This window comes from Festucalex cinctus, chromosome 3, assembly GCF_051991245.1.
Source record: "Festucalex cinctus isolate MCC-2025b chromosome 3, RoL_Fcin_1.0, whole genome shotgun sequence".
NCBI classification, from domain to species: domain Eukaryota; kingdom Metazoa; phylum Chordata; class Actinopteri; order Syngnathiformes; family Syngnathidae; genus Festucalex; species Festucalex cinctus.
The window spans coordinates 23,282,698-23,301,029 of record NC_135413.1 but is presented as its reverse complement, the minus strand read 5'-3'; the positions used below and the strand labels follow the sequence as shown (position 1 = coordinate 23,301,029).

Here is an 18,332-nt window from a genome sequence, read left to right as displayed (position 1 = left end):
ACAATAATCAGTGTGCATTTATATCAACTGTAAGCACACTGTGGCGATTAAAAAAAAAAAAATCACATGCATGAGTACATCTTGGACTCAGCAGGAACACTTCTCCCACTGGTGTTTTTTTCTGTGTGCAGATTTGCATTGAGCACTTTTGAGCATGATACAGGTTTGGTGTTATCTGGACTCCACGCACGCTGCAAAATGTTCTTGCCCTGCATCTGCCATTAAGATATAGTGTCGCGCTCTGAGGGAGTGCCGAGATTGCAAAATAAAAGCTGACCTGGATAATTGGTGCTGAGTCTGGCGGCTAAAGGTCAGTTACAGCGTGGAAACTGGGACACTCATGCTAGTGTAAAATATAGCTCCTTGTATTTACAAACGCGATTTTAGATGTTTGTTATAGGAGGGATGAACATGCTGTGGGACTACCATCTTTCCTGCACACAACAGTGAGTACACGCTCACAATCTAATGAGATTCAATGTGAGGGATGTAACAAAAATTTAGTTTCTAACTAAAATAGTAGAAACAGGTATTTGTAATGCTGTGCACCATGCTGACAACTACAAACATACAAACACTGCATTAAGCTCATGGATCATATTACGTTATGAAAGTCTTTTGCTTTTAGCTCAGAGACGCACTTTGTGTAAAAGGTTTTCTGTCATAATCATTTATTTTATATTTCATTTCACAGTTTCATCACATATATGAGACAATAGACAGTCTTAGAAAAATAGTAAATGTAAAACAAACAAACAAACACTCGACAAATAAAACCGTGTCAGTGTGTGTTTCGGCCACATTAGTGCCATTATCTGTAAAATGTCTCAGCTTAATTTAATCTAAACATGATGATGACATGCTTGTGTTTTTCACGGAGGGGGTTTATATGGGTTGACCAGTTAAGCAATAATAAAACAGTGGGGGATTTCCTCTATTTCATATTACAGTATAGTATACCTCCTTTCATCGCCCCTTCTGGGTTCGCAGTCCTGCTATTTCACAGATTTGGTAATTGCATTTTGGTCACTAGCTACCGGTACTTTATGTTTGGGTGTAATTCCACTGTCGACCACTTGATAGAGGCAAACTATTTACCTAGTTTGAATCTTTAAATTTGAAAGAAGAGGAATGAAAACAGGAACGTATTTCAATACAGCATAGTTTTTATTGAAAAAGATTCAACGTCATCCTCTGTAATGCTGGTTTTCATGCCTACAGAAATGGATGTTTTTAGATTCATTTTATTATATACATCTTTGGGCATCATTATTGATGTATATATTGAGATGATAAGTTTGTTAGATTGGAAAAATGAGATTTGTTCACTATAGATTCAGAGGGACTGGTAGAATGTTGTAATGTTTGTACAATATTTTTGCTCTTAATTGCACTCTGTAAACTATATGTTTAAATGTTTAAAAAAAAAAAATGAGTGCAGCAAACTATAAAAACATGCCTAGGGTATTTATACTGTATTGCGGATTTCACTTGTCGTGGTCTGTGGTTTGGAGCATAACCCCCGTAATGGAAGGGCGAGGGGGGACCTACTTACTGTACAACAAATCATTGAGGTCTTCCACTGACTCATATGTGTTACTAAATATTTCAGGCTTGTAGGTGTCCTCTATGCCAGGGATGATCTCATAGATGTCATCATGAGAAAAGCAGCCACTGAATGCTTCAGTGTGTATCTCCGCATACACTGGGTTACTATGATGATGCAGTGTGTGCGATGTGGTTTCTTTGTATGCAGTTTGGGGGCTACCAGGCCTGCCAGCCAGGAAATAGATAGCATCATGATGAAGGTGGTCAGTGCTGTGAGGTCTTCTGCTCGGGTTCAACTTCTCTGGTGTAGGTTCCCTGATGGTTTTTGGAGAAAAGCTTGGTCCAGAAGTGAGATCCGCCATGCCTAGCAGAGTGTACTCCGGTGCCGACAGAGGACGCCTCTTTCTGGAGTTTTGATTCAGGGTGGTGCAACCTGCAACTCTCTTTGCGGTAGCGCCAGGAAAACAGTCCTTACGTATGTGTTGCTGGCTTTCATGAAGGTTCCTGGTCGGTTTCTTTCTAAACTGAGCGTAAAGCATCCTGCTCGGGTTACTGGGAGGATCAGTTTCGTGGTGTCTGCGCCGCATTGGCACTGTTGGCACCTCCTGTTTTTGACAAAAAAACAAATATTGCAATTCTAGCTTTGTTCTTATGGTTCCACATACAGTAATTCTGTGTTTGAGACGTTTTTTTTCTTTCCCAATTGCTCTTCCGGATTTTCTCCGTGGCTGACAACGAGGCACTCTAAAGCAACCACACCAGCAGACCATCTGAAGTGTAGGTGCGTTTTTGGGGTGTAGTCATAGCTAGCTTGCTAACGACTCAGTGCAACTGCGCTGGATAACCGCGGAGTAATTTTGTTTTGTTATAATTATGTTTTAATTAGCATTAGCATAAAGAGAGGGTCATTGGAAAGCTGCCTTGGGTCCAAAAAGTTAGAGAATCCCTGATTGAGACTATAAGAAATTGCATTTAAACCTATTGGCAATTTGGACTCTTCAATTAACCCAACATTGGTGTTTGTTTGTTTTTCCTCGTCAGAATTTTCTTACAGTAAATTTTTTTTGCGATGATGACCACACTTACCTCAAGTGTTCTTTTGCTCTTTGGCACTAAAGGTGGCGGCTCAGAGTTTCTTTCCACTTTCTTCTTGTTTTCGCGATGCGACACACGCTGAATCACGTCATACGTACTGTCTACAGGTGGCTGAAGAATATATTTGAAAAAAAAATCTAAATTACTTTTTGAGCCTAAGAATATGCAAATGAATTTAAAGTGTTCCTCACCTCAAAGCATGATGATGTAAGATACTCTCCAAAAGGCTCGATGGGGCTCGTCTTGTAGTGCTGGATGAGTTCAGAGACTGTGTCGTGTCCCTCGTCGGCTCCACGGACGACGAAGCGTCCTGTGTCACTTTGGTTGATCACAAAGTGTCGAAAGCGATCGCGCCCTCTGTAACAGTGGTAACATGTTGACTGAAGCCTCAGCAGAGAATGTTCATGTTACACGTAAAGTAATCCTGACGTGAAAAATCAATCAATTCTAAAATTCTTCAAAATGTCCGCATTTGTAGCATCTCACCTGTAAGAGAGAACATATCCTATGGCTTTGTCACTGAGACGGATGAGGAAGCAACCTTGTTCTTTTTCTTTGAGGAGTTCTTCTGCATCTCTGGAGGAGGGCCACAAAAAAATGTGATGCTATAATGACATTCTTATCAGGGACTTGGTTCTTCCATCCTAGCATTGTACCAGATTTTGGCCAAAAGGGTACATTACACCTTGGAGTGCTCTCCAGTCAATCGCTCATGCACAGTCACTAAGGGGGACCCAAACCCATGCAGCTTGCATGAAAGTCGGCCGAATTAAACCATTACACCATCAATTACTTCCATATCTGTCTTTTTAGACTTAAATGAGACCAAAATAGATGACTTTTCAAAAATGAGCATAAAAAATTGCAGTTTAAGTGACAGAAATAATGAATATGGTGTATGACATATTTCTAATTCTGTAATTCTTATTTGGAGGACTTACTCTCTGGCAACGAAACCCACAAACCAAGTGGGGAAGCAGCCATTTTGCGCAACGTGAGACACGTGAGTCTCGAGGAACCATTTTGAAGACTGCTCAATGAGTTTCCGATGGCAAAGCGATTGTGACGCAGGTTCAATGTTCTGTAAAGTCACACAGACAAGTATCATGTAAAGAGATTCTATATGTCTGCTGTGCTGTTGGCTATTAGATTTAAAAAAAAATATTGCTAAAATGTACCATACTAAACATTATTTTTAACACCCTGAGGTAATAATCATTTTGAAAATTAGGGATTGTGAACTTCTCTGCTGCAATTTTTTTTTTCACATCAACCAAGACCTTAAGAGATGGTTCTAACCTTGAAGCCGAGCCTCCAGCAGGTTCTCAGAAACTTTAACCATGAGAAACGGCAGCAACTGTCCCGACTGGATTTCTTTCCTCCAATTCCTAGAACACACAATAAAACATCCACAATTAGGGTTTCATCACCAAATAGTTTCAGACCCCAATGGAATACATATTGTACTGTACCTTTCCTTGATATTGGCATTGAGCAATGTGAATCCGATGTCATCTCAGCGTCTCTCCAGGTCAGCCTGAAAGCCTTTAAATCAGAAGGACGGTTCTGCGACGGTGCATTGATAGACAGGTGACATTTACACTAACTTATTTTTCCACCCCTGTGCAAAGCTGTTGCAGAATGCCCCTCATTTGCATCATAAAGACAGAAACAGAGCGTCACTCTTGGTGAGAAACGGAAAGTAAGCGAGATAGAGTGTGTGGTTTTTGCACATCCGTTAAGTCGGTTAGTGAGGAGAAAGGTTTGACCTCAAGGCCGACTGTTTACTGTGACAATGGCAAACAAGATGTCATTACTTGAACTTGAATGTTCAAGTGCGAAAGAGTGGAAATAATTTGTGGGTAAACAACACAATTTCTTACTTTCTTAAATTAAAACCAAACATTGTTTGAGAGACGTCACAAGTAGTCGCTGACTGCTAATATGTTTGGTAAAAAGTATGAGTCACACTCAGTGGAATCATGATGATCTGCTCCATCTTCAATCTTGTTAACTTAATAAGTGATCACAGTCTTGGAAAGTGTTTGCCTGTATTCGTACGGTATAGAGTAATCATTTATGGTAGATATACAATATTACCGTATGACTATACATTATTACAACGGTAACTTGATCTCAGCATCTTCTGACTGTCATGTGTTCTAGATGTGACTCACTCAGTGCTTCTCTAGCACTTGTCTCATGTCACCATGACACAAACAGTGTTTATTCATGAATTCAGTACAATTGGTATAAAAGTACAAATCAATTAGATCCAGTACAGAACAAGCTTTATTTTAATAATGAACTGTTTTCACAGCATTGATATTAACATTGCGCAAAAAGAAAAAATACAATAAAATGAATAAAAATAAAAAGGACAGAGAGAGAGAGAGAGAGAGAGAGAGAGAGAGAGAGAGAGAGAGAGAGAGAGAGAGAGAGAATTTCCATACATTAAAGCAGGTTGGCGCATGGGACTAGAAAGAAAAAAATATTACAATACAATCTGAATACAGTTATTTTTTTATTATTTGAGTCACTCTGACCACCCCCCTCCTACCAGAATCATAGTACCCCCCCTCCCTCATCTTTCTGTCATCCTCCATCAACCAGGTAGTATGGGACTTGCTTATGGACAAACAAACACAAATACATATTGCTGTCAGTAATATGAGACAGCATTTTTAAATTTAACTGTAAATTACAACAAGAGAAAATAGAGAGGTTTAATAATACCTCACACTCGTTTTATTCAATTGGAAAAATACGAAATGGTTTGGTTTTGGTAGGCCTACTTGAGTACATTGACTAGTTACTCGGGCCATCTCATGTTGTTATTTTGTCAACAGGCTACATTGCACCTCGCATATAATGTTTTGGGCTTAGTATATCCATATTTTCAATTTAATCAATTTACATTCAGTAATAATCTCCAAATTGTTGCGCATGGCGAAACGTTTACGTTTTTGGGACAAGGTAATCGCGGCAAACAGCGCCACTCAGCGGCAAGCTAGTCACTTCCGCATTCCCCCCCCCCCAACAAAAAGAACAACAACTCCCATGAAGCTTTGCCCCGGAGGCGGCCAGTCATGCGGGTGGAAACAAGAGTGGGCATCCGCTCTGCTGTAAGCAGAAGAAACTTCGAGGAAAGATGCACGAAGAGGAGGATGGCGGCGAGCTGAGCTCCGGCCCAGCTCCTCGGCTCGAACCCTCCGCCAAGGCGGCCGAAGTTGTCGACTTGGAGGCGGCGAAGGAGCAGACGTCCAAGCTGTGCGGCTTTTTGAGCAAATTGTCCGGCAAGGGGCCCCTGAGGGGGTACAAGCCACGGTGGTTCGTGTACGATCCCAGGAAATGTTATCTGTATTACTTCAAGAGCCCCCAGGACGCTTTACCGTTGGGACACATTGAAATTGGCGATGCGTGCTTCAGCTACGACGTGGAGGCCGAAGAGGGACATTTTCAGATCAGTACGGCCGGGAAGGAGTTTCTACTTAAGGTATCAACTTTTCAAGCGTGTGTACCCCAACTTGCCGAGGTGCTGCTGTCAGGCCCACCCCACTCTCTCCCTTTCAGTTTTGCACGACTGACACACCCATTCAGCTTTAGTGTCACGCTGAGGTTTTAATAGCAGTACATTTGCTCACGTAAGTCTGAATAGTTTGCTTGTCAAACAGTCTTACAGGCAATAGAGGTGGCAAAAGTACTCTTTGTACCCACAGTAGAAGTACAACACGGTCCTTGTGTAAAAAAAAAAGAAAAAAAAGTGAAGTAGTACATACATGTACTGATTTAACTGCACTTGGAGAGTCGCAGAAAATAAAAAATTACGTTCATCCTTGGCAATTTGTAAGAATTCCTCATAAATTGGGTATAAATCTCAGGATTAAACAGTATGTATAAACTAATACCACACAATCATTTTTTGTTTTATTTATTTATTTTTTAAATAAGAATTGACATGTACACATTCACAGGACAGGGAGGGAAAAAAATAGTTCAACCCTTGGATTTAATAACTGATCTCACCTAGTTTGGCAGCAATAAGATCAACCAATAATTCCTGTAGTTGCAGAACAGACGTACTCAACCATCAAAAGGAATTTTGGACCGTTCCTTTTTTTTACAAAACATGTTGCAGTTCAGCGAGATTCCTGTCTTGGTTGACTAATTCTCTAGGTCACCATTCGGGTTGAGGTCAGGAGAGTTTAAGAAATTCCAAAGGGTTCACATATTTTCCTCCCACTGTATGTAAAAATTAATTTTCATTGTCAATTATGTACAATACTCGTTGGATAGCTTGGCACAACAAAAATAAGTTTCACTCTATTTTAATTAACTTGTATAGAGCATGTGCTGAGAAGGAAAAAAAACACTGTACATGCAAGCAAAACATGTTCCCATAGATTTGCTAACATTGTAAAGTACCGAGTAACAAAGATGCTAAATATGCTAATGACAACAACAAAAAAAATGCACCCACCTGTATGTATTTATTGACATATTGCGGCGTTACGAGTTTTACATGACGGTTCCATTTATCTCATCTCCAAGTGTCATGTGATGTGATTGCTGTCACATGACCCTGGAAACATGCACCAGCTGCATCACTTTCAAACAGATGGTGGGAATGATCAATGCCAAACACATTGCATGGCTCCGGGCAAGGACTGGAGCGTCTGTGCTCATTCCCATGAATGCATATTGTAATTTAATGAAGGATTAAAAAAAATAATAAAAAAGTTTTTGAAGTCATGATATCATGTTAGTCCTCATTTGTATATGGAAGTTCAGTCTTAAATATAAAAATATTATACCTACTGACATGTATTTTGTGAATAGTTATGTAATACCCAAATTTCTTTAAAATGTACAATAATAATGCTCACTTGACTGTATTGTTTTTAACAGTAGGCTTATTTTTGTGAGTGTTGCGGTGGTAATGGTGCCATAACCACACTCTGGTCTTTCAATGCATTGAACCCATCAGGCCCCCAACAAGCAGGTGATGCACTCCTGGCTGCAGCAGCTCCAACAGAAGCGCTGGGAGTTCAGCAACTCGCGAGGCTGCGGACAAAGGGACAGCTGGAGTTCGCCCACCTTAGCCCACCCTGTCGGTGGACTTGTGGCCAAAGACAATGGTAAGCCAATCCGATGGGTTCATATTTGCTATTATTATTTATATTTGCTTTATAGCCAGACTGCCAAGACAATGCAAAAACCACATAAATGTGCTTTTATTTATGAATACAAATTGGAATTGTCTTCATAACATGTGAAATTTAAATCATAACATTACATTTTCTTTGGAGCTTAACATATTTTAGACCGGTGCTTCCCAACCTTTTATAATGAAACATTTTCAGCTTTAAATGTCCTTGGTGTTTTTTTTTCTTTCTCCCTCTCCAGTGTACTGTGTTGATATGCAGGGGGGTTGCAGATAAGACCCATGAGGTCAGTTAGACATTCAATGAAGTGTGCAGTAAAATGTTAAAAATCCAACGTTGTTAACCATGACAACATTTTGTATGTGATTCTTAATACTTCATCCTTATGACACAACTAATGAAAGCACCAAATAATTTCTCATTTAGTGAGATTTTTTTTTCTGTTTTTGTGTGATAAAGTGGTTATTGTTTCTACCACACTCAACTAGCTTCACAATAATCCATGTTGCACTTTGACTTTCAGCCCTACAGTTGCTGTTTCTCCCTTGTTGTTAATTGATAGTGCCTCATATTATTTTGCGTGTGTGTCTTGTTCTGAAAAGTAGAGATGAAATAAGAGTGCTTTTCTTTGGTATCCTTTCAAGGTCATCATGATCTGATCTGTTCAAAAGCACTGCACAATGGTTTGCTACGCATGCGCGTAACAGTGGCCACTGTTGAATATGTTGTTACTATATTTTAATGTTGTTTGCAGTATTGTAGACTAGAGCTGTCCTCTATCATGGTGAGAGCTGTTTCTGATATTTTGCTCACCTTATTTACAGATATCAGAATGGGAAAATATTTTCTCAGAATGATGCACTACAAACTATTAATCAAAACAGTCATTATTCATTTTTTTTAATGTATGATGTTGCAGCTCATTACCACACCGTAGTTCACCCAGTGTTGTATCCAGTGAGTGTAGTTTGCGTTTGAGGAGAGGTGTTATTCATTTGTGTGTTATATTGTTACTATGAATTCCAGATGCATTCCTCTTTGAGAAACTCAGTGACAGCATGGAGAAAGTCCGCAGTGACTTTGCCATGGAGTCCGAGATGGAAGGCGGTGGAAATGCCGGTATCCAATCAGCCAGAGGGACGTCCACTTCCACAAATACTCTCAATTTTTCACTCAAAAATTTTGGTACAGAGCTCAGGTCGGTTCCTTTTGTACAGAGTTCAACTTCCCCCACTATATCGCGTTTCACGTACGACAGACCTACACAATGCAGATTTTTGTGTTGAATGCATCTACTTGTATATTGAAGAAATCCATGCTTTGTTGCTGTGTTTTACAGTGATTGAGTTTTATGAGTAGGGCTGGATCGATTATATGGATTTTTTTTTTTTTTTAGGCTGATTCAGATTTGGCTGAATAATATTCGATAACTGATTTATCAGCCAAATTAATTAAAAATGTATATAATAATATACATTACTTTGTCTTTTAGTATTTGTTTGCAACAGAGGGGAACATTGGTAAAAAAAATCAGCCAGTTAAAAAAAAATAAAAAATCAGTTAATGTGACAAAAAACGGTTATTTTTTGCCAATTTTAAAATAGTTTACATTGGGCCCTATTTATGAGTATTTACAGCATCCTTATTTACTTTTAACTCATTCACTCCCAGCCATTTTCACAGAAGCAATCCCATTCGCTCCTGGCTGTTTTACTGGATTTTAACTGATTTTGCAAGGCCCACAGAATATTGTGTTCTGTTGCTATAAAAGTATGGAACCTATCAAAAGAAAGATTAAAGTCTCTTATTTCATCAGGAAAAAAAGTATATTTCTATCTGTTTCCGTTTTGCAGCAATTAGCATTAGAATATATCTAAGTTTAATCAATTTTCACAAATATATTTAGAATTGTGAGTAATTGAGCTTTTTTCTTCAGCATGGCCCTGGTTGATTTCCTTTGTTCTGCTGCCACCTGCTGGGTCGTTTGTGTAATAACTACAATTTCTGCAAGCGTTCTTTGCAGTTGAGAGGCTGCATCGAAGCCTTCTGTATGCTCTCGCATAAAAGAAAAAACAACAACGTATAAATACATCTTTGGGACACTTAAAACATTAAAGAAAAATATTTAAGTTATTGGGAGAAAATAAGTTAATGCACTTGGATGTGGGAAATGAGAGCTACAGTTGCCATTTAGTGAAAGCTGGGAGAACACTTTTTGGTCTTTAACTACATTTTAATAAGTATAAACGTGTTTCAAATATTTGGATCTGTAGATGCTTAATCTGGTCACATAGTTTTAATACAACATGTATATATAGATCTAAGTCCCTTCAAAACAAGTTTGGTGTGAGGAAGAGAAAGGCAAGAAAGGCTTCTTTCTAAGGTGGATTGCAATAGAGGAAATTGTTACACTCCCTTGCTGTTATCGGACACAGACTTGAATAGTTCCCCTTCTGTGGCAAACAGCATGATTCAACTCTAAAATGACCACAATCTGACATGCAAAGTGGAAATTGTGCCATCACAACAATAATAATAATAATAATAATAATAATAATAATAATAGTAACAATAATAATAATAATAACAAAACTTACTATGATGTATCTTGTGGCGATTTTCTTGAACAAGCGACTCAGAATGCCAAACCTTTATTAAATCATATGACCTCACAGTGTTTTCTTTGTCAAGAGTGAGTCAGGCAAAGGTCTCTGCTGACTAGTTTGTGTCCCTTTAGGAACTCCATGTCGTATCTGCGACCGGGTCGGGGAGGCGACAGCAGACGCAGTGTGTTCTACACCGGCAACAACAGCAGTGCAGATGAGTGGGAGCTGGTGGACGCTCCACCCAAAGACTTCCTCGAACACAAACCTCATCCAGAAGTTCATAGGCGTACGTTCACGTCCTCATTCCTCACTAAGATATTTCTTTTTGTTTATGAAGTCAATACAAGGAAAATGAGTCACAAAATCGTCTCTCTCAGATTCCTTTGGATCGGCGTTTGACTTTGTGCGCAACTCGTCGAGGCCCAAGAGGCCTCTCCTCAGAGACATGATGGGCTCCGGCAAGTTTAGCCGCAATGCCGAGATCCGCAGCGCCGAGAGCTCCCCGGTGGAGTTTAACGGCAAGTCTTTGGAGATGCAACTTCGCCTTCAAAGCCAGCAGGAGGAAGTGTGTCGTATGCAACAGGAACAAGCCAAACTCAAGGAGGAGTTGGCCAGTCAGAAGGTAGAAAAGATAAAATCAACTGATTCACTAATATTTTGGGTGGGTGTAATTTATCCATACATCCATCCATACTGTTTAGTCTGTTCAGGGTGGCAGAGAGCTGGTAGCATGACTTGCGCAGCCCGTATTTGGGTCTGGTTGTGAAGTGACTGAACAGGAAGTAGTCCGGTGTCTTTTCCCCTCCGGTTTGGACCGAGGGCATTTTTTATTGGCGTTAACAAAATAGCTAAAACTAAAATTGGGGAAAAAAAAAAAACATTCACGAGACTCCATCTTATGTTCATAAAACTAACTAAAAATTCTAACTGTCAGTCTCTGTCAGTTAATATCATTAGCGTTGAGGGTTCATTTTAAATGTATTTATTTGAGTATTGCTTTATGTTGGTACAGAAGAAGAATGAGTTTAAAAGTTGTAGTTTACTGTGTTCCCTTGTTTTCCACTGGGGTTAGGTTGCACGAAATACCCGCAATAAATGAAATTTGTGAAGTAGTCAGCTTTGTTTGACATTTATTATAAATGTTTTAAGGTTCTAAAAACCCCCACTACATACGTTATACACTTTCCTCATTGAGGAATTTACATGTTCTCACATTTCTCTGTTGTTTAGACAGTCACAATGTTCAAACCTTCATAAATTTTATAAAATTGGTATATTACTGTCAAAAAAATGAATGCAAAATTGCACTTTAAAAAAAAAATCAAAAAAATCTGCGATACGACGAGACCGCGAAAAGTGAACCGCATTAGAGCGAGGGAACACTGTACTTATCTTTACAGCACTTGGCTTTTTTTTAGGTATGCAGAAGTTAAACAATCCATATATTAAGACATAATACTAGCAGTAATAAAAACTAAACTAAAATGTTTTTTTAACACCAAAAAAAAAACTTGCTCTAAAAACTAATTAGAACTAGCTCAATTGAAAAAGCAAAAGCCAAAATGAAATTAACTATAATGAAAAATCCAAAACTATAATAACCTTTGTTTGTGTTTGTTGGAAAATGTGCCACAACTGGTGATATGTATTTGTAAAAATTTGATTGAAAAGCCCTCCCTGGCTTTGCTTCTAATAAAAAGGACAAGGGAGGAGATTTGAACCATCAATGCGTTCTTCGGATACTAATGGCACAGTGTGATCTTGGGGAGTTTAGGCTCATCCATACAGATCAATGAAGACTGCTTCAAAGTGTATTTTGGGCTGAGCAGGCAAAATTAGATGTAATCCGAGGCCACAATTATATACCGGTATTCTCTTATAAAAAGGAAAAAGGTGCATTTGTATTACTTGCAAATGTGGGCAACAAAACAATAATATATGAAATGTACAAATTGACAAAACACTTAAACGTGGGTGGCTATAACGCATCATGCACATTTTGACATTCTGCTAATAATTATTTGCAGATCAAAAATCAAATAAAAATGTATTTATTCAAACAGGAGCTGGTGAGACTTTTGCAGCAGACCTTAAGAACATCCCAGAACGATCGCCAACCAACACTTCGTCCACTCCCGCCTCCGGATCCACCATTCACAGAGTCCGATCAGACTCAACCTCCAGCGCTAAGCCCGGAGGAGGTTGCCTGTTTGGAGGCCCAAGTTCAGGAACGGGATGGACAGATCCAGTCCCTGTGTGGCCACATGGAGCGTCTGGCCTTGGAGAAGGAGAGCCTTCAGCAGGAGCTGAAGGCTCTGAAAATCAAGGTGGGGGAGATAAACGACCAGCTGGGCATGCTGATGGAGACCATCCAGGCCAAAGATGAAGTCATCATGAAACTGTCGCAGCAAAGCTCTGAGCTGAGCGGGACTCCAAACGATGGTTCACCGCCTCCTGGGAAAGAGCAGCAGGAAGTGGACATCCTCAAGGTACCGCAGACATTATTGCTTAGATTCAATCTACTAATTTCTTGACTATATTATGCATTTCACTTTCAGGATAGTCTTCAAGGCTACAAAACCCAAAACAAGTTCCTAAACAAAGAGATCCTAGAGCTGACAGTGTTGCGCAGAAATGCTGAAAGTCGCGAGAAAGCATTGGAAGCAAAGGTACAGCATTGTGGGTGTGTTGGTACGGAAAGAAACAGGAAGTCTGAATCATTTGTAGGGGAAGTCCAGTTTGACTCATTCTCTTTTATTTCGCTGGGCAGTACACAGCGCTGGAGGCCAAATTGTGTCAGGTGGAGAGTAAGTATCTGGTGTTGCTGCAGGAGGTGAAGAACCCAGTGTGCTCGTCTTCGGAGCAGAGTCCTGCCCGGGAGGTCATCTCCAGATTGTTGGAGGACGCACTGCAGTTGGAGAATCCCGAGCAGGAAGAGCACCCAGTCTTTAGACCAAACACTGTCAGGTATTAACTATACAGACATTAAAACACCCCCAAAACAGAATAAATAATTTTTAGCCAACACTATTGTAATATACAGGTGCATCTCAACACATTTTTATATTGTTGGAAATTTTTTATTTATTTTAGTAGTTCAGTGGCTGGCTGGATAGATGTTTAAAAAAAAAAATAATAATAATAAATTAAATAAATTATAAATGTAAATAGTATAAATATAAAATTAAAATATTTTTACAAATAAATTTAGTGATCATAGCTTATAGTTGACCCCCAAATTTACCAATTCAAGAAATGAGAATACTAAATAAGAAACTTTTAAAACGGGTTTTAATCTAAAAATTAGGAAGGAATTCTGAAAAGTGTATTTGATGAATCTGATGAAACTGGCCTGGACAAAAATGATGATAACCCTAGAAAATTCGAAAGCAATGTCTGATTTTCATTGGTTAATTTTCATGAAATTTTCATTTATTATGACTTTTGTCAGATTCAAGTACTGTAATTTCCGGACTATAAGGAACACTTGATTGTAAGCTGCACGAAGTATATTTCTATAGGAAAAGCATTTTTTACATACATATGCCGCACCTGACTATAAGTCGCTTGTGCCCACCTTGAAACATGAGATATTTACAAAGAAAGACGGTACACAGAGTTTTCAAAGGTTTAACAATATAACTTAGCTTTTCTTTCCAAAGAGTGCCTGTGACGTGGCATTAACACAGCAGTAATACGGTAGTAACTAACAGGGCTGGTTAAAAATAACATACTGGTAAAAGTCACTGAGACTGAGACTTGTAGTATTTTCCATGATGAGGTTCTGTTCATGCTAATTTTATTCATGCACAAAGCGCCAAGTTACATTAAACTTGCGTCTTCCTCGACACATATACTCCACCTGTCTCACTCTTACCTTTTCTTCTCGAGCGCCCATGGTGGCCATTAGAAAAAATGCATGAATTAGCCGCATCATTGTATAAGCCGCAGATTGAAAGCGTGTGAAAAAAGTCGCTGCTTATAGTCCGGAAATTACTTTAGTTTCTATAACCACTGTGGCGTTTTCATTCATTAACAGAGGGTTGTCCCCAAATTGGTCCTCATAGATACAACATTTAGCCTAACGAGTGCTTAAGTCTGGCTCAAGTCAAGTCCCCGCCTCTGATGAATACTACCTCTCCTCTGTGATGTCATTTAACAGCGAGTATGATGTGTACGGCTTCAAGACGTTGCCCGAGGAGGAGGAAGAAGAGGAGCGCCTCGTCGCTAAGGTGAGAGCCTTAGAGCTCAAGTCGCTCTCCATGACAGATCAGGAGGTATCCGTCGGCGTCAAGTGGGAGAACTACCTAGCCGGCACCATGAACCGGAACTTGGTGCGCTCCCCCGAACTCAAGGCGCTGATCCGCTGCGGTATTCCCCACGAGCATCGCTCCCAGTTGTGGCGCTGGTGCGTCTCCGTCCATGTAAAAAAGTTCCGGGATCACCTGGCGGCCGATTATTACGAGACCTTACTGAACGTAGCCCGGGACAAGCCCAACCCTGCGTCGAAACAGATCGAGCTGGACTTACTGCGTACTTTACCCAACAACAAGCACTATTCATCTCCCAGTGCCATCGGCATCCAGAAGCTCAGGAATGTTCTGGTGGCTTTCTCCTGGAGGAATCCTGACATCGGCTACTGCCAGGGGCTAAACAGGTATGCAAGTTTTGTGTCTTTTGCTGCTATTTTTTTCCTGTAATTTAAATTCAACATTATAGGACCAATATAAAGTATTCAGGGTGTCCCAAAATATTGACATCACTGGCAAAATGAATATCTGACTAACTACATGTTCAAAGCCAACCGTGAAAGATTATAAGGTGTGGGAATCATCCAGTTTATTTATTTACTGCAGTTAGTTAATGTATTTTGTGTCATTTCTCTATGCCAGTGATGTTTTTTTTTTATAGGCAGAACAATTAAATGATCCTCCACTAGGTGGCAGAAGATACAATTAACCTGCTTTTCAATGTTGTCATTCATAAGACAGAAGAATAGTTTTGTTTACATTCGTGAGTAAATTGAGACTCTATTATCATAATTTTAGTGGGTCTTTATACTACTTTTTTGTGATATTTTTCTAATGTGCAAGTAAAATAAGTGCTCAAAGTCGAGAAACACCACTCTTAGAAAACTGAATTAAATAGAAATCATGTGGAAAAATTGTTCATCACATTTCCAACAACATATTCAAACTGATGCTGATTTTAATAACCAATTTCAGAAAGCTTCACAAATGTTAAAATATATGGAAACAAAAATTTTGTTTAGCCACCCGGGAACTGTTTTTATTTTTGAGAAACACATATGTGGCATAAAATAGCAAATATTAAACCACTTCTTGATAGTCTATCTAAAAAAACGCAACTGTATTTCATGAGAAATTTCCTGAAAATTGCCATAAATATACATAACTGAAATTCTTCACTGTTTGCAAACACAGAAACACCCCCTATAGGAAGGTAGGTGTCCTTATAGATGCCTGAAGAAGCAATGGAGAAGTCTGACTCTGACATGTGATACAATATTTATGTACTTCCTATATTTTTTAGCTGATAAATATTTTTGCTCCTCACACCACACTTGAAAGCACGTCAAGGTGATCTAACCTGTAATGTGCATTTTTTCTCCCCTCCTTTGCAGGCTGGCAGCTATTGCGTTGCTCTATCTGGACCAAGAAGATGCCTTTTGGAGCCTCATAGCCATTGTGGAGGTATTCATGCCAAGAGATTACTATACCAAGACTCTGCTTGGCTCACAGGTAAACAACCAGGAGGCATGTGTTATTTAAAAATGCATAGGAAACGGACCTTGAAAACAACCCAGTCCTAAGGAACGCTGATTGTGATGCAGGTAGACCAGCGTGTGTTCAAGGACCTGATGAGCGAGAAGCTACCACGGCTCCACGCCCACTTTGAGCAGCACAAGGTGGACTTCTCCCTCATCACCTTCAACTGGTTCCTGGTGGTGTTTGTGGACAGCGTGGTCAGCGACATCCTCTTCAAGATCTGGGACGCCTTCCTCTACGAAGGTCCTAAGGTCAGATGGCCCACCCAGTTATTATCGACGTTTGAGAATACCCTGCTTAGGTATATGAATGGCTACTTCCTGTTGCTTAATTTATTTGGCAACTGTCCTCTGCAGATCATGTTTCGCGTCGCTCTTGCTCTTTTCAAATACAAGGAGGAGGAGTTCTTGAAGTTGCAGGATTCCACCACCATCTTCAAATATCTCCGATATTTCACTCGCACAATCCTAGATTCCAGGTAAGGGAATACTTTACATTCAGTATTTATAAAAATATATCTACTGTATTTTATAATTTTTTTTATATCCCTTTATCAGATGTGCAAGATAATTTGGGTTGGAACTTGGAAATAAGTAGTATGCAAACTATTTTCGTTGGTCAAGAATAACAGGTTTCGAATGATTTGTTTTCTCATTAACTCATTTGCTCCCAAAAACGTATAAATACATTCTATTTTAAATGTTTTAAGTGTCCCAAAGACTGTATTTATCTTTTTTTGTTTTTATGTTTTTTTGTTGTTTTTTTTAATGCTAGAGCATACAGAAGGCTTTGAAAAGAGTAGTTGAAGAAATGGTAGTTATTGCAACAACGGCCAGCATGTGGCAGCAGAACATAAGAGATCAACCAGGGCCATGTTGAAAACAGCTCAGTTACTCACAACTCTCAATAGATTTGGGAATAATGATGAAACTTAGCTATATTCTAATGATAATTGCTTCAAAACGGAAACAGATAAAAATATTTTTTTTTCCTGATGAAAGAAAAAGACTTTAATCTTTCTTTTGGTAGGTTCCATGTTTTTATAGCACTAGAACACAATATTCGGTTGGCCTTGCAAAATCAGTCAAAATCCAGTAAAACAGCCGGGAGCGAAGGGGATTGCCTCTGTGAAAATGGCTGCAAGTGAATGAGTTAATATTCAAGCTTGCTCCCATTGGGTCTTAGTTCTCAGCTCTCGTCTGATTGGTTAGTTTCCGATATGTGGGCATCTAATGGCCACCTTGCTTCATTGTGTTGGAAAATACTTTTAACGGTTTTGACAATGGGGGCTGCGAGGTAGCGTGGCATCAACTTGACGTTTTTTCACAAAAAAAAAAAAATCATTGTCTTGCATACATTGAGAAATAGCTGGGGGAAGGGTTCAAGTTCCCGCTACTCGGCTACGAGATCGGCAGGTGTCACCATGGTGGTGGAAATGTTTTCCTCCAATGACACCCTGTCATCTCTCTGCATCGGCCGCATCAGGGAGCACGTTGGCTGGCCACAATTCTGCCGATGGTCCCCTGGAGGAAAATGTTGCTTGCAAGTCGACAAAAAAAAGCTGAGGTACTACTTTATTTCATTTTTTTTTTCCCCTTTCAGGAAGCTAATGAACATCGCTTTTGTGGACATGAACCCGTTCCCGATGAGGCAAATCCAGAACCGGCGTGCCTTCCACCTGGAGAAGGTCCGCCTAGAGCTGACCGAGCTGGAGGCCATCAGGCAGACCTTCCTGCGGGACAGGGAGACGTCTCAGGACGGACGCAGCTTTGTCAGTGACGACGAGGAGGATAACTGAGCCCCAGCTGCTCAGATGTGGCGCGGAACACGAATGTGCTTTGTTTTTGTAGCTGGACCAATCAACTTGTGGACCAAAATATCACAGCCTATCAGTATTCCTGCCTTTTTTCCCTTTTTATGTTTTGCATTGCTCGTGTTTATATACAATGCAATTTGTCTTAAGCTGGCTGTCCAAATCAGTATTTCTTCAATAGTGGCTTTAGTGTTTTATATTTACATGTGCATCTCAATCAATTAGAGTATTGTGGGAAATATTTATTTTAGTTCAAGTCAAAAAGTGAAACTAGTATATAATACATTCACTGCACAGAATTAAAAAAAAATTAGAT

General features: G+C 39.6%; 2 protein-coding genes across 2 annotated transcripts; one reads left to right on the top strand and one right to left on the bottom strand.

Moving 5' to 3' along the window:
• Positions 1 to 654: 654 nt before the first annotated feature.
• On the bottom strand, positions 655 to 4,326 carry LOC144016744 (uncharacterized). Its single transcript, XM_077518068.1, has 7 exons — positions 4,116 to 4,326; positions 3,943 to 4,031; positions 3,585 to 3,724; positions 3,130 to 3,219; positions 2,835 to 3,000; positions 2,635 to 2,754; positions 655 to 2,153 (listed from the first exon to the last, which is right to left on the bottom strand). The coding sequence occupies exons 1-7, from the start codon at positions 4,156 to 4,158 to the stop codon at positions 1,548 to 1,550; spliced, it is 1,254 nt and encodes a 417-aa protein (XP_077374194.1). The 5' UTR covers positions 4,159 to 4,326; the 3' UTR covers positions 655 to 1,547.
• Positions 4,327 to 5,717: 1,391 nt separating this feature from the next.
• tbc1d2b (TBC1 domain family, member 2B) lies at positions 5,718 to 18,004 on the top strand. Its single transcript, XM_077516832.1, has 13 exons — positions 5,718 to 6,139; positions 7,631 to 7,781; positions 8,835 to 9,006; positions 10,546 to 10,700; positions 10,792 to 11,036; positions 12,478 to 12,903; positions 12,973 to 13,083; positions 13,185 to 13,381; positions 14,577 to 15,071; positions 16,059 to 16,176; positions 16,269 to 16,454; positions 16,560 to 16,681; positions 17,806 to 18,004. The coding sequence occupies exons 1-13, from the start codon at positions 5,795 to 5,797 to the stop codon at positions 17,999 to 18,001; spliced, it is 2,919 nt and encodes a 972-aa protein (XP_077372958.1). The 5' UTR covers positions 5,718 to 5,794; the 3' UTR covers positions 18,002 to 18,004.
• Positions 18,005 to 18,332: the final 328 nt, after the last annotated feature.

What these genes read in the sequence shown, in the direction of transcription:
- tbc1d2b (XM_077516832.1), top strand. Translation starts at nt 5,795, where the DNA reads ATGCACGAAGAGGAGGATGGCGGCGAGCTGAGCTCCGGCCCAGCTCCT. An exon ending in TCATCCAGAAGTTCATAGGC is followed by an intron (nt 10,701 to 10,791) that starts GTACGTTCACGT and finishes CGTCTCTCTCAG; the next exon opens with ATTCCTTTGGATCGGCGTTT. An exon ending in AGAAAGCATTGGAAGCAAAG is followed by an intron (nt 13,084 to 13,184) that starts GTACAGCATTGT and finishes TTCGCTGGGCAG; the next exon opens with TACACAGCGCTGGAGGCCAA.
- LOC144016744 (XM_077518068.1), bottom strand. Translation starts at nt 4,158, where the DNA reads ATGACATCGGATTCACATTGCTCAATGCCAATATCAAGGAAAG. An exon ending in GCTGGAGGCTCGGCTTCAAG is followed by an intron (nt 3,725 to 3,942) that starts GTTAGAACCATC and finishes GTGACTTTACAG; the next exon opens with AACATTGAACCTGCGTCACA. An exon ending in TTACATCATCATGCTTTGAG is followed by an intron (nt 2,755 to 2,834) that starts GTGAGGAACACT and finishes TATATTCTTCAG; the next exon opens with CCACCTGTAGACAGTACGTA.